At 35.9% G+C, this 13103-nt stretch overlaps 1 protein-coding gene across 4 annotated transcripts in view; it reads left to right on the forward strand.

Moving 5' to 3' along the window:
- Positions 1-13103, forward strand: part of LOC139500848 (uncharacterized) — a 47910-nt gene that overhangs the window by 27739 nt on the left and 7068 nt on the right. For all 4 annotated transcript variants that reach the window (XM_071289727.1, XM_071289728.1, XM_071289730.1 and 1 more), the window contains one exon: positions 9863-10035. In XM_071289727.1, coding sequence (XP_071145828.1) covers positions 9863-10035 — 173 coding nt within the window. The remainder of the gene's footprint in view (positions 1-9862; positions 10036-13103) is intronic.

Here is a 13103-nt window from a genome sequence, read left to right on the forward strand (position 1 = left end):
TGGCTGCATAAACAAGTTTTTATTTTGGCCTTTAATTTCGAATATTACATTGGTTGACCAGTTTATTACTTTTTAAAATTTAATTATTTTGAACTTTTATAAAATTTAATTATTTTGAAATTTTAAAAAATTTAATTATTTTGAACTTTTATGTTCAAATGTTAGTAATTAGATGGGTATTTAAATGAAATGTATAATATCATTATATAATCTTGAACATTAATAGCTTATTTTCACATGATTTTGAACAGTTATGATTAAATTTCTTAGTTGTTTTGGATTTTCCGGTATTTGTCATAAGGACTATAAACGCACATCCTTTAACAACAATTTTTTTTCTATTTCAAAGGAGATAAATAGAAAAAATATGTTTAGTTTGAAAAATGATGTTAAATCCAATTCTGTAGGATGCTTTAATGCCTGTTGCTATGGTAACATACCATAGAATAGGCATCAGTAACCATAATGACTGTAAATTTTTGCGATGTTTTGCCCACATTGCAATAAAGTAGGTTTCTCAAAAATATAAAACTTGCAATTTCAATTTTGATTTTATGATTTGTATGCAGCTTTTCTTGAAATCTCAATAGTTACTACATGTATCATGTTTGCAAATTGAACAAAATCACAATGATAATATAAAAGAGACTAAAAAATTTCTGAATTTGCAGTATAAACTTAACTCGTTTAGTTTTCTTTGTATTATATATTTGGAACATTTTCACTTGTTGCATTATACACCAAGTTTGAATGGAGCGGCTGTACATCTGCTAGTTTGTCAAAATTTCTGTCAATCTAACTGTGCCCAATAATCACAACTGTTTAACATAAATAATGTTCAGCTTTGGTTAGGTTATACTGTATAAAGTAATTATAGGCCTGTCACTCTAACTACATCCCGTTTGTTGTTCTGGTAAATGTAATGCAAACAAAGAAATTTTTCATCAGCATCTACACATGACAACTTGTTTATCAGTATTATTGCTTTATCATTCAAGAGGAATAAAAAAAATAATAACCTTTTTTCCAAAAAATTTGTATAATAACTTTAGGTTGATAAATATGAACCCCACCAAAAATTGGGTAACTTAATAGGTGATACCAAAAAGTAATCAGTTCCTGTGAACTCAGTGCTCTGGAAAGGTAATCAGTTCCTGTTAATTCAGATGCTCTGAAAAGGTAATCAGTTCCTGTTAATTTAGATGCTCTGGAAAGGTAATCAGTTCCTGTTAATTCAGATGCTCTGGAAAGGTAACCAGTTCCTGTTAATTCAGATGCTCTGGAAAGGTAATCAGTTCCTGTGAACTCAGGTGCTCTAAAAGGTAATCAGTTCCTGTTAATTCCAATGCACTGCAAAGGTAATCAGTTCCTGTGAACTCAGATGCTCTGGAAAGGTAATCAGTTCCTGTTAATTCAGATTCTTTGAAAAGGTAATCAGTTCCTGTTAATTCAGATGCTCTGGAAAGGTAATCAGTTCCTGTGAACTCATGTGCTCTAAAAGGTAATCAGTTCCTGTGAACTTGGGTGCTGTGAAAGGTAATCAGGTCCTGTGAACTCAGGTGCTCTGGATAGGTAATCAGTTCCTGTTAACTCGGATGCTCTGGAAAGGTAATCAGTTCCTGTGAACACATGTACTCTGGAAAGGTAATCTGTTCCTGTGTGCTGTGGAAAGGTAATCAGTTCATGTGAACACAGGTACTCTGGAAAGGTAATAAGTTCATGTGACCTCATTGCTCTGGAAAGGTAATTATGTCCAGTAAACCCAAGTGCTCTGGAAACAAACAGTTCCTGTGAACTCAGGTACTCTGAAAAGGTAATCAGTTCCTGTGAACTCAGGTACTCTGGAAAGGTAATCAGTTCTTGTGAACTCAGGTACTCTGGAAAGGTAATCAGTTCCTGTGAACTCAGGTACTCTGGAAAGGTAATCAGTTCCTGTGAACTCATGTACTCTGGAAAGGTAATCAGTTCTTGTGAACTCAGGTACTCTGGAAAGGTAATCAGTTCTTGTCATTACTTATTGCTTAGGAAAATTTTTGTGAGATGTCATAATCAGTGATGTCATAATAAAGGAAAAAATGACTAGATTGTGACTTCAATAAGTGGATAATCAGTGACACAGATTCTATATCACAGTCAACCAAATAATGATGGTGTCCATAAAACTTTTGAAGGGATGGCTCTATACCATTAAGACCCTCAGATTCAATAGATATTATGCTTGTAAGCAGTAACCCTTTAAGAAGCAAAAATCTTGATCTTGGTCTCTTGTCATAAAACTTTATTCAGTATTCTGACTTTAAAATTTGTGTTCAAAACATCAAATCAAGTATTGTGATTGGCTGATTTCTGAGTCTGAGTACGATAACTTTTATGACCATAAGGCCTGGAAAAGCATATGAACTGGGAGAGATTATTTTTTCAGAGAATTTGTAAAATCATGTTAGGATTTATGGAGAAGCAAAGTTCTCATTTAGGGTGGATCATGTAATATCCTGAGTATATTGTACATCTAGTTAAACTTTTTCGTATCTACTAAATAGATATTCTCAATTACTGTAAGAATATAAAATGTTATTTTTATTTAGAATAATAATAAAATATTCTTTTCAAGTTATTTCAAATCTTTAAATTTAATCTCTTGATTGAAAGTGAACAATACATTAAAAAAGCATACATAAATATAGGTAGGACAAAACATTTTTGAAGTAAAAAATTTATGCAGAGACTGAATTAAGCTAGAGGGTTGGCATAGGATTTTCTGAATACATGTAGAGAATTATGAGTATAAAAAAAAGAAATAGAAAATGTGGCCAGAAAATAAGAATAATGGGGTGTTAAAGTATAAAGTATAGAGAATAAATGGCAAAAAAAAAGAAAAAAAAAGAGCATAACAACAGAAAAATACTAAAGAACCCTTCATCCAGCCCCTCATAGAAGATATGAAAATAACACAGATTTAATGATTTGTGTTGCAATGTTAAAATATTTTATGCACTTTAAATTTTTTAATCATGTTTGATTGATAAGGAAACATCCAGTGCTCACTCTAAATTAAGTCTGGTCTTGTTTTTCCCTTCAAACAACTTTTTTTTAGACAGGAAATTGGTCATTTAACTAAATGTGAAACACACTTATTTTTTTATGTACTTTTATGAAAAGAAATTGTTCACTTGAATCTTAATAGATTAAATATCTTTAGAGGTTAAATCGTACAACTTCAAACACTCCTGGACAATAAAAAGGTCAGAGTTCGAACCACAATAGAGAAAAAAATGTTGTCTCTTCACCTTACCATGTGACAATATTGAAAAAAAAGTTGTGTGGAGAAAATTTGATTAAAAATAACTCTTTGATCAATTAAATGTAAGTTGCTAATTGGAAAAGTGATTGGAAACCGATTGTCAGATCGATATATTTATATAGTAGGTTAGCAAGGCATTTTATATCTGCCATTATAAGAACTCTATATATAGAAACTGGGGAAGTAGTGCAGAGTGTTGCATTCAATTTGTTATTTGACTGATCATAATGGGAAGATAGTAAAAGGTGGGGGTGTCAATTGTTCATCTTATTACTTAATAAGGGCAGTTGCACTTTTGAATTTTATGGTATTATCAGCATGAATTGGAGAATTTTCCATCACTACCCAGTCTGTCTGGTTACAAGGACATTTTTATCTATGAATATTGTTCTTCAAGGGTTTTAGAGCATTTTCGTTGCTATATGATATTTTAGATTTATGATACATGTTTTTCTAAATAGTTTTATTGGATGAATGCATGGTGACCTTTTTTTTTTTGGCAAATTGTAAATTTTCAAAAAGCCTCTCTAAACCCTTGCAACAGTTCAAATCAAGTGGCTCCTATGTCATTCATTGTAAAATTGTCATTGGATGAATTTCATGATAGCAATTAGGCTCTTGTTTGGTTTCGTTTATTGTTTTAATATTGATTACCAACTTTTAAAAAATTCTCCTTGATGTTTATCTCACACTTTCAGGGGATCTCTGTGGCCAAGTGGTCTTAGTAGTTCTACTACTGTAATCACTAGCTCTATCAACACTGAGGTTGTGAGTTTGAACCCCGCTCGTGTGAGTGCACTCGACTATAATCTGAATTGACTAAGATTGTCAGTTTTCTTATTGAAGGCTGGTGGTTTTCTCTGAGCTTCCTCCACCCTTAAAGACTGTCCTCCACGAAATAGCCCAAAAGTGGTGCTTAAAAGCAGCATCAAAATACAATCAATCAATTTTTTTATTCAGATTTTTAGCAAGTTAAAACAAATTTTACATAAACTAAAAATTTTCATCTGAAGTATAAAGTAAATCTGTATTTGTAATCATCATAAATAAAAGCTAGAACTTTTTTTATACATATTTCATCCTGTTCTCATTCATCATCACACTGGAAAAATTGTTCCTAGCATTATGTTGAAATATAATTTTTTAAATTATTGATTTTTTAAACATAATTTTTTAAAATTATTTAACATTTTTGCTTCAAACCAGATTTGACTAAATATAGGTTTAGGGTTACGGGTAACCTTATTGAAAAAAAAAAGATCTTATGTCCACGTTTAGCTTATAGGATCCTACAACACTTCTTTCAATTATGTGTCCTGGTTATTATTACATCAGCCAATGAAATGCCGGCTTTCAAATTTTTGAAGGTTTGTATTATCATGACGAAACTAGAAGATTCTGAAAGTCTTCAAAACATTTAGTTTAATGAAGTGTTGTCAGATCCTTGTAATTTAGGCTTGGATACTGGATCAGTATTGCACTGAGATTGCTGGGTATACTGAGATTTCTTTTATAGAATTATTAGTTATTAATTATTATGTATTTCTGGAAATGCCAAAATTGAAATTGACATGAAAGATTTAATTCCATGTTCAAATGTATGTTGTTTTCATGGGAAATTGATTTTGCAACAGAAATATATTAAACATTATATTTAAGGTTAAATGCACTAAATATGCATCTGTATTGAATACGACTATTAGATAAGTGCATTTAACACAGTTTTTATGCATGTACATGAGTGACAGGTGGGTTTATGATACATGTACATGTAATCTGAGGGTTGAAAAAATGTCTATGTTATTTCATGAAGGTGTAGTCATTAAAATGTTAAAAGAAATGAAAAATATGTACATTTTGTAATGATACTGTGGATGAATTTTTTTTTGTGGGTATCAATTTTCGTGGATTGCTGCAAACTTGAATATTTGTGGATATTTGAAATTCGTGGTTTGGCAAATCTCTGTATACACATCCTATTGAAAATATGTAATTCATTGAAACAGTTGAATTCGTTGTTAACCTGTACCCAAGAAACCCACGAAAATTGGTATCCAACGAATAATAGTGAAACCACAGTAAATTAATTGCAGATGAGAACCATTTAATTTTAATAAGTAAGATTATATGTTAAAAGTAAAATCACAAAAATACCAAACTCAAGAGGAAAATTCAAAAAGGAAAGTCCCTTATCAAATCACAAAAACAAAAGCTCAAACACATCAAACAAATGGATAACAACTGTCATATTCCTGAATTGGTACAGGCATTTTCTTATGTAGAAAATAGTTGATTGAACCTGATTTTACATGAAAAATGATATATGAAAAAGAATTTAATTTTGCACTTGATAATGTTTGTGTATTTATGTCTTTACATGCAGTAACATGTGTTTAAAAGCACACTTACAAAAACTGCTATATAGCATTACTTAGGACGACCTCTCACATCTGAGTAAAAATGCTATTGGAGCAATCCTATAGCCGTAATGCTTGTTCAGTTATTATCTGTACAAAATGTAAAAAAAAATAACAATTTAGGGAAATATTTGTTGGGTGTCCAAAAACTTTTTAATTCATAAATTTGTGTATCTCATCTGCTTCTTAAAAAATTGTATTTCTGTATTATTTGCCATCATTACAGTCTTATAATGTCATAGTACCCAAATAGCAAAGAGGACCTAAATTGTACCTTTTTAGCAAAAGTAGAGGAAATCTCACAAGTTTTCTTAGAGACTATAAACAATTTGTATTTTTATGATAAGCTGATTACTGTAAACCAACTAATTTTGTGAGCAATTTATTTTCGCAACTTTCGCAAGTAGAAAAATAACGCGAATATAAATCGCCGCGAATATGAAAAACTTAGATTTTTCCTTATCCATCTTCATTGAGATAATTTTAGAATTGCGAAATCAAATCGCCACAAAATCGATTTGGAAAAACTACATGCGAAATAAAGTATCCGTGAAAATAAGTTGGTTTACAGTATATTTAAATATATACACAAAAGGTTCACAGTATTTATCAATGCTGTACGTGGATTCATTATTATTTGTTGGATACCAATTTTCGTGGGTTTCGTGGGAACAGCTGAACCAGGAATTTAAATGTTCAACGAATTCATTTTTTCAATTGGCTTTGTATACAGAGTTTAGAAAAAACACGAAATCAAATATCCAGTTTTCAGCAATCCACTAAAATTGATACCCACGAAAATAAATGAATCCACAATAGAAGAACTATCCACTGGAAAAGTAAAATTGACATTAACGATTCAAAATAAGATTGGTGGAACTCTATAATAAATAAGGATACATCTACAAAATAACACATAATGGAAAATTTTGTCTGGATCATAAATAAATGTAGGTGAAAAAACTCTCAAAATAGGTGCCCTCAGGTTATACATGTATTTGTATTGTATTGCAATTCAATGCACATTTCTGTAAGTGCCAATTAGCTGTACTGCTTTGGGTAATAAAGATTTTAAAAGTTATTGGTACTGACTTCAAAGTAGCCCAAGATCTTGTACATAACAGTGGTACTGACTACAAAGTAGCCCTAGATCTTGTACATAACAGTGGTACTGACTACAAAGTATCCAAAGATCTTGTACATAACAGTGGTACTGTCTACAAAATAGCCCAAGATCTTGTACATAACAGTGGTACTGACTACAAAGTAGCCCAAGATCTTGTACATAACAGTGGTACTGTCTACAAAGTAGCCCAAGATCTTGTACATAACAGTGGTACTGACTACAAAGTAGCCCAAGATCTTGTACGTAACAGTGGTACTGTCTACAAAGTAGCCCAAGATCTTGTATGTAACAGTGGTACTGACTACAAAGTAGCCCAAGATCTTGTACGTAACAGTGGTACTGTCTACAAAGTAGCCCAAGATCTTGTACGTAACAGTGGTACTGTCTACAAAGTAGCCCAAGATCTTGTACGTAACAGTGGTACGGACTACAAAGTAGCCCAAGATCTTGTACGTAACAGTGGTACGGACTACAAAGTAGCCCAAGATCTTGTACGTAACAGTGGTACGGACTACAAAGTAGCCCAAGATCTTGTACGTAACAGTGGTACGGACTACAAAGTAGCCCAAGATCTTGTACGTAACAGTGGTACGGACTACAAAGTAGCCCAAGATCTTGTACGTAACAGTGGTACGGACTACAAAGTAGCCCAAGATCTTGTACGTAACAGTGGTACGGACTACAAAGTAGCCCAAGATCTTGTAATAGTGGTACGGACTACAAAGTAGCCCAAGATCTTGTACGTAACAGTGGTACGGACTACAAAGTAGCCCAAGATCTTGTAAGTAACAGTGGTACGGACTACAAAGTAGCCCAAGATCTTGTACGTAACAGTGGTACTGACTACAAAGTAGCCCAAGATCTTGTACGTAACAGTGGTACGGACTACAAAGTAGCCCAAGATCTTGTACGTAACAGTGGTACGGACTACAAAGTAGCCCAAGATCTTGTACGTAACAGTGGTACAGACTACAAAGTAGCCCAAGATCTTGTACGTAACAGTGGTACTGACTACAAAGTAGCCCAAGATCTTGTACGTAACAGTGGTACTGACTACAAAGTAGCCCAAGATCTTGTACGTAACAGTGGTACTGACTACAAAGTAGCCCAAGATCTTGTACGTAACAGTGGTACTGACTACAAAGTATCCCAAGATCTTGTACGTAACAGTGGTACTGACTACAAAGTAGCCCAAGATCTTGTACGTAACAGTGGTACGGACTACAAAGTAGCCCAAGATCTTGTACGTAACAGTGGTACTGACTACAAAGTAGCCCAAGATCTTGTACGTAACAGTGGTACTGACTACAAAGTAGCCCAAGATCTTGTACGTAACAGTGGTACTGACTACAAAGTAGCCCAAGATCTTGTACGTAACAGTGGTACTGACTACAAAGTAGCCCAAGATCTTGTACGTAACAGTGGTACGGACTACAAAGTAGCCCAAGATCTTGTACGTAACAGTGGTACGGACTACAAAGTAGCCAAAGATTCTACGTAACAGTGGTACGGACTACAAAGTAGCCCAAGATCTTGTACGTAACAGTGGTACGGACTACAAAGTAGCCCAAGATCTTGTACGTAACAGTGGTACTGACTACAAAGTATCCCAAGATCTTGTACGTAACAGTGGTACTGACTACAAAGTAGCCCAAGATCTTGTACATAACAGTGGTACTGACTACAAAGTAGCCCAAGATCTTGTACGTAACAGTGGTACTGACTACAAAGTAGCCCAAGATCTTGTACGTAACAGTGGTACTGACTACAAAGTAGCCCAAGATCTTGTACGTAACAGTGGTACGGACTACAAAGTAGCCCAAGATTCTACGTAACAGTGGTACGGACTACAAAGTAGCCCAAGATCTTGTACGTAACAGTGGTACGGACTACAAAGTAGCCCAAGATCTTGTACGTAACAGTGGTACGGACTACAAAGTAGCCCAAGATCTTGTACGTAACAGTGGTACTGACTACAAAGTAGCCCAAGATCTTGTACGTAACAGTGGTACTGACTACAAAGTAGCCCAAGATCTTGTACGTAACAGTGGTACTGACTACAAAGTAGCCCAAGATCTTGTACGTAACAGTGGTACTGACTACAAAGTATCCCAAGATCTTGTACATAACAGTGGTACTGACTACAAAGTAGCCCAAGATCTTGTACGTAACAGTGGTACTGACTACAAAGTAGCCCAAGATCTTGTACGTAACAGTGGTACTGACTACAAAGTATCCCAAGATCTTGTACGTAACAGTGGTACTGACTACAAAGTAGCCCAAGATCTTGTACGTAACAGTGGTACTGACTACAAAGTAGCCCAAGATCTTGTACGTAACAGTGGTACGGACTACAAAGTAGCCCAAGATTCTACGTAACAGTGGTACGGACTACAAAGTAGCCCAAGATCTTGTACGTAACAGTGGTACGGACTACAAAGTAGCCCAAGATCTTGTACATAACAGTGGTACTGACTACAAAGTAGCCCAAGATCTTGTACATAACAGTGGTACTGACTACAAAGTAGCCCAAGATCTTGTACATAACAGTGGTACTGACTACAAAGTAGCCAAAGATCTTGTACATAACAGTGGTACTGACTACAAAGTAGCCCAAGATCTTGTACATAACAGTGGTACTGACTACAAAGTAGCCAAAGATCTTGTACATAACAGTGGTACTGACTACAAAGTAGCCCAAGATCTTGTACATAACAGTGGTACTGACTACAAAGTAGCCCAAGATCTTGTACTGTGGATTCATTAATATTCGTTGGATACCAATTTTCGTGGATTTCATGGGTACAGGAGAACCACGAATTTAAATGTTCAACGAAAAACAAATTTTCTAGAGGAGTGAAGGCAGACTTTGCCAATACCATGAAATTCAATATCCACGAATATGCAAATTTTCTTCAACCACGAAAATTGGTACCCACGAAAATAAATGAATCCACAGTACATAACAGAGTGATCATAGGTTAAACAAAATAGTAAACTTTTGCATTTATTTTTCAGGTGAAAAGCCTTACTCTTGTCCATTAGATGGATGTGACAAAGCCTTCCCACAGTTGTCTAACCTGCAGCATCATATACGTAATCACGATAAGTTAGCCGAGAGTCAATACCAGTGTCACTTGTGTGATAGAGCCTATCCTAATGAAGCTACACTGAAGGCCCATAACACAAGGGTTAGTATTAGGTCCCTTAAATTAGAACTTTAGCCTATTCCAATGACCACATGAGAACAGTATGATAGGGCCTATCACAATGAAGCTACACTGAAGGCCCATAACACAAGGGTTAGTATTAGGTCCCTTAAATTAGAACCTTAGCCTATTCCAATGACCACATGAGAACAGTATGATAGGGCCTATCACAATGAAGCTACACTGAAGGCCCATAACACAAGGGTTAGTATTAGGTCCCTTAAATTAGAACCATAGCCTATTCCAATGACCACATGAGTACAGTATGATAAGGACCATCCCAATGAACTCCATGAAGCTACACTGAAGGCCCATAACACAAGGGTTAGTATTAGGTCCCTTAAATTAGAACTTTAGCCTATTCCAATGACCACATGAGTACAGTATGATAAGGACCATCCCAATGAACTCCATGAAGCTACACTGAAGGCCCATAACACAAGGGTTAGTATTAGGTCCCTTAAATTAGAACTTTAGCCTATTCCAATGACCACATGAGAACAGTATGATAGGGCCTATCACAATGAAGCTACACTGAAGGCCCATAACACAAGGGTTAGTATTAGGTCCCTTAAATTAGAACTTTAGCCTATTCCAATGACCACATGAGAACAGTATGATAGAGCCTATCACAATGAAGCTACACTGAAGGCCCATAACACAAGGGTTAGTATTAGGTCCCTTAAATTAGAACTTTAGCCTATTCCAATGACCACATGAGAACAGTATGATAGGGCCTATCACAATGAAGCTACACTGAAGGCCCATAACACAAGGGTTAGTATTAGGTCCCTTAAATTAGAACTTTAGCCTATTCCAATGACCACATGAGAACAGTATGATAGGGCCTATCACAATGAAGCTACACTGAAGGCCCATAACACAAGGGTTAGTATTAGGTCCCTTAAATTAGAACTTTAGCCTATTCCAATGACCACATGAGAACAGTATGATAGGGCCTATCACAATGAAGCTACACTGAAGGCCCATAACACAAGGGTTAGTATTAGGTCCCTTAAATTAGAACTTTAGCCTATTCCAATGACCACATGAGAACAGTATGATAGGGCCTATCACAATGAAGCTACACTGAAGGCCCATAACACAAGGGTTAGTATTAGGTCCCTTAAATTAGAACCATAGCCTATTCCAATGACCACATGAGTACAGTATGATAAGGACCATCCCAATGAACTCCATGAAGCTACACTGAAGGCCCATAACACAAGGGTTAGTATTAGGTCCCTTTAATTAGAACTTTAGCCTATTCCAATGACCACATGAGTACAGTATGATAAGGACCATCCCAATGAACTCCATGAAGCTACACTGAAGGCCCATAACACAAGGGTTAGTATTAGGTCCCTTAAATTAGAACTTTAGCCTATTCCAATGACCACATGAGAACAGTATGATAGGGCCTATCACAATGAAGCTACACTGAAGGCCCATAACACAAGGGTTAGTATTAGGTCCCTTAAATTAGAACTTTAGCCTATTCCAATGACCACATGAGAACAGTATGATAGGGCCTATCACAATGAAGCTACACTGAAGGCCCATAACACAAGGGTTAGTATTAGGTCCCTTAAATTAGAACCATAGCCTATTCCAATGACCACATGAGTACAGTATGATAAGGACCATCCCAATGAACTCCATGAAGCTACACTGAAGGCCCATAACACAAGGGTTAGTATTAGGTCCCTTAAATTAGAACCATAGCCTATTCCAATGACCACATGAGTACAGTATGATAAGGACCATCCCAATGAACTCCATGAAGCTACACTGAAGGCCCATAACACAAGGGTTAGTATTAGGTCCCTTTAATTAGAACCATAGCCTATTCCAATGACCACATGAGTACAGTATGATAAGGACCATCCCAATGAACTCCATGAAACTACACTGAAGGCCCATAACACAAGGGTTAGTATTAGGTCCCTTAAATTAGAACCTTAGCCTATTCCAATGACCACATGAGTACAGTATGATAAGGACCATCCCAATGAACTCCATGAAACTACACTGAAGGCTCATAACACAAGGGTTAGTATTAGGTCCCTTAAATTAGAACCATAGCCTATTCCAATGACCACATGAGTATGAGTATGATAAGGACCATCCCAATGAACTCCATGAAACTACACTGAAGGCCCATAACACAAGGGTTAGTATTAGGTCCCTTAAATTAGAACCATAGCCTATTCCAATGACCACATGAGTATGAGTATGATAAGGACCATCCCAATGAACTCCATGAAGCTACACTGAAGGCCCATAACACAAGGGTTAGTATTAGGTCCCTTAAATTAGAACCATAGCCTATTCCAATGACCACATGAGTATGAGTATAATAAGGACCATCCCAATGAACTCCATGAAGCTACACTGAAGGCTCATAACACAAGGGTTAGTATTAGGTCCCTTAAATTAGAACCATAGCCTATTCCAATGACCACATGAGTATGAGTATAATAAGGACCATCCCAATGAACTCCATGAAGCTACACTGAAGGCCCATAACACAAGGGTTAGTATTAGGTCCCTTAAATTAGAACCATAGCCTATTCCAATGACCACATGAGTATGAGTATGATAAGGACCATCCAAATGAACTCCATGAAGCTACACTGAAGGCCCATAACACAAGGGTTAGTATTAGGTCCCTTAAATTAGAACCATAGCCTATTCCAATGACCACATGAGTATGAGTATGATAAGGACCATCCCAATGAACTCCATGAAGCTACACTGAAGGCTCATAACACAAGGGTTAGTATTAGGTCCCTTAAATTAGAACCATAGCCTATTCCAATGACCACATGAGTACGAGTATGATAAGGACCATCCAAATGAACTCCATGAAGCTACACTGAAGGCCCATAACACAAGGGTTAGTATTAGGTCCCTTAAATTAGAACCATAGCCTATTCCAATGACCACATGAGTATGAGTATGATAAGGACCATCCCAATGAACTCCATGAAGCTACACTGAAGGCTCATAACACAAGGGTTAGTATTAGGTCCCTTAAATTAGAACCA

This window comes from Mytilus edulis, chromosome 13 (genome assembly GCF_963676685.1).
Source record: "Mytilus edulis chromosome 13, xbMytEdul2.2, whole genome shotgun sequence".
Taxonomy (NCBI): Eukaryota; Metazoa; Mollusca; class Bivalvia; order Mytilida; family Mytilidae; genus Mytilus; species Mytilus edulis.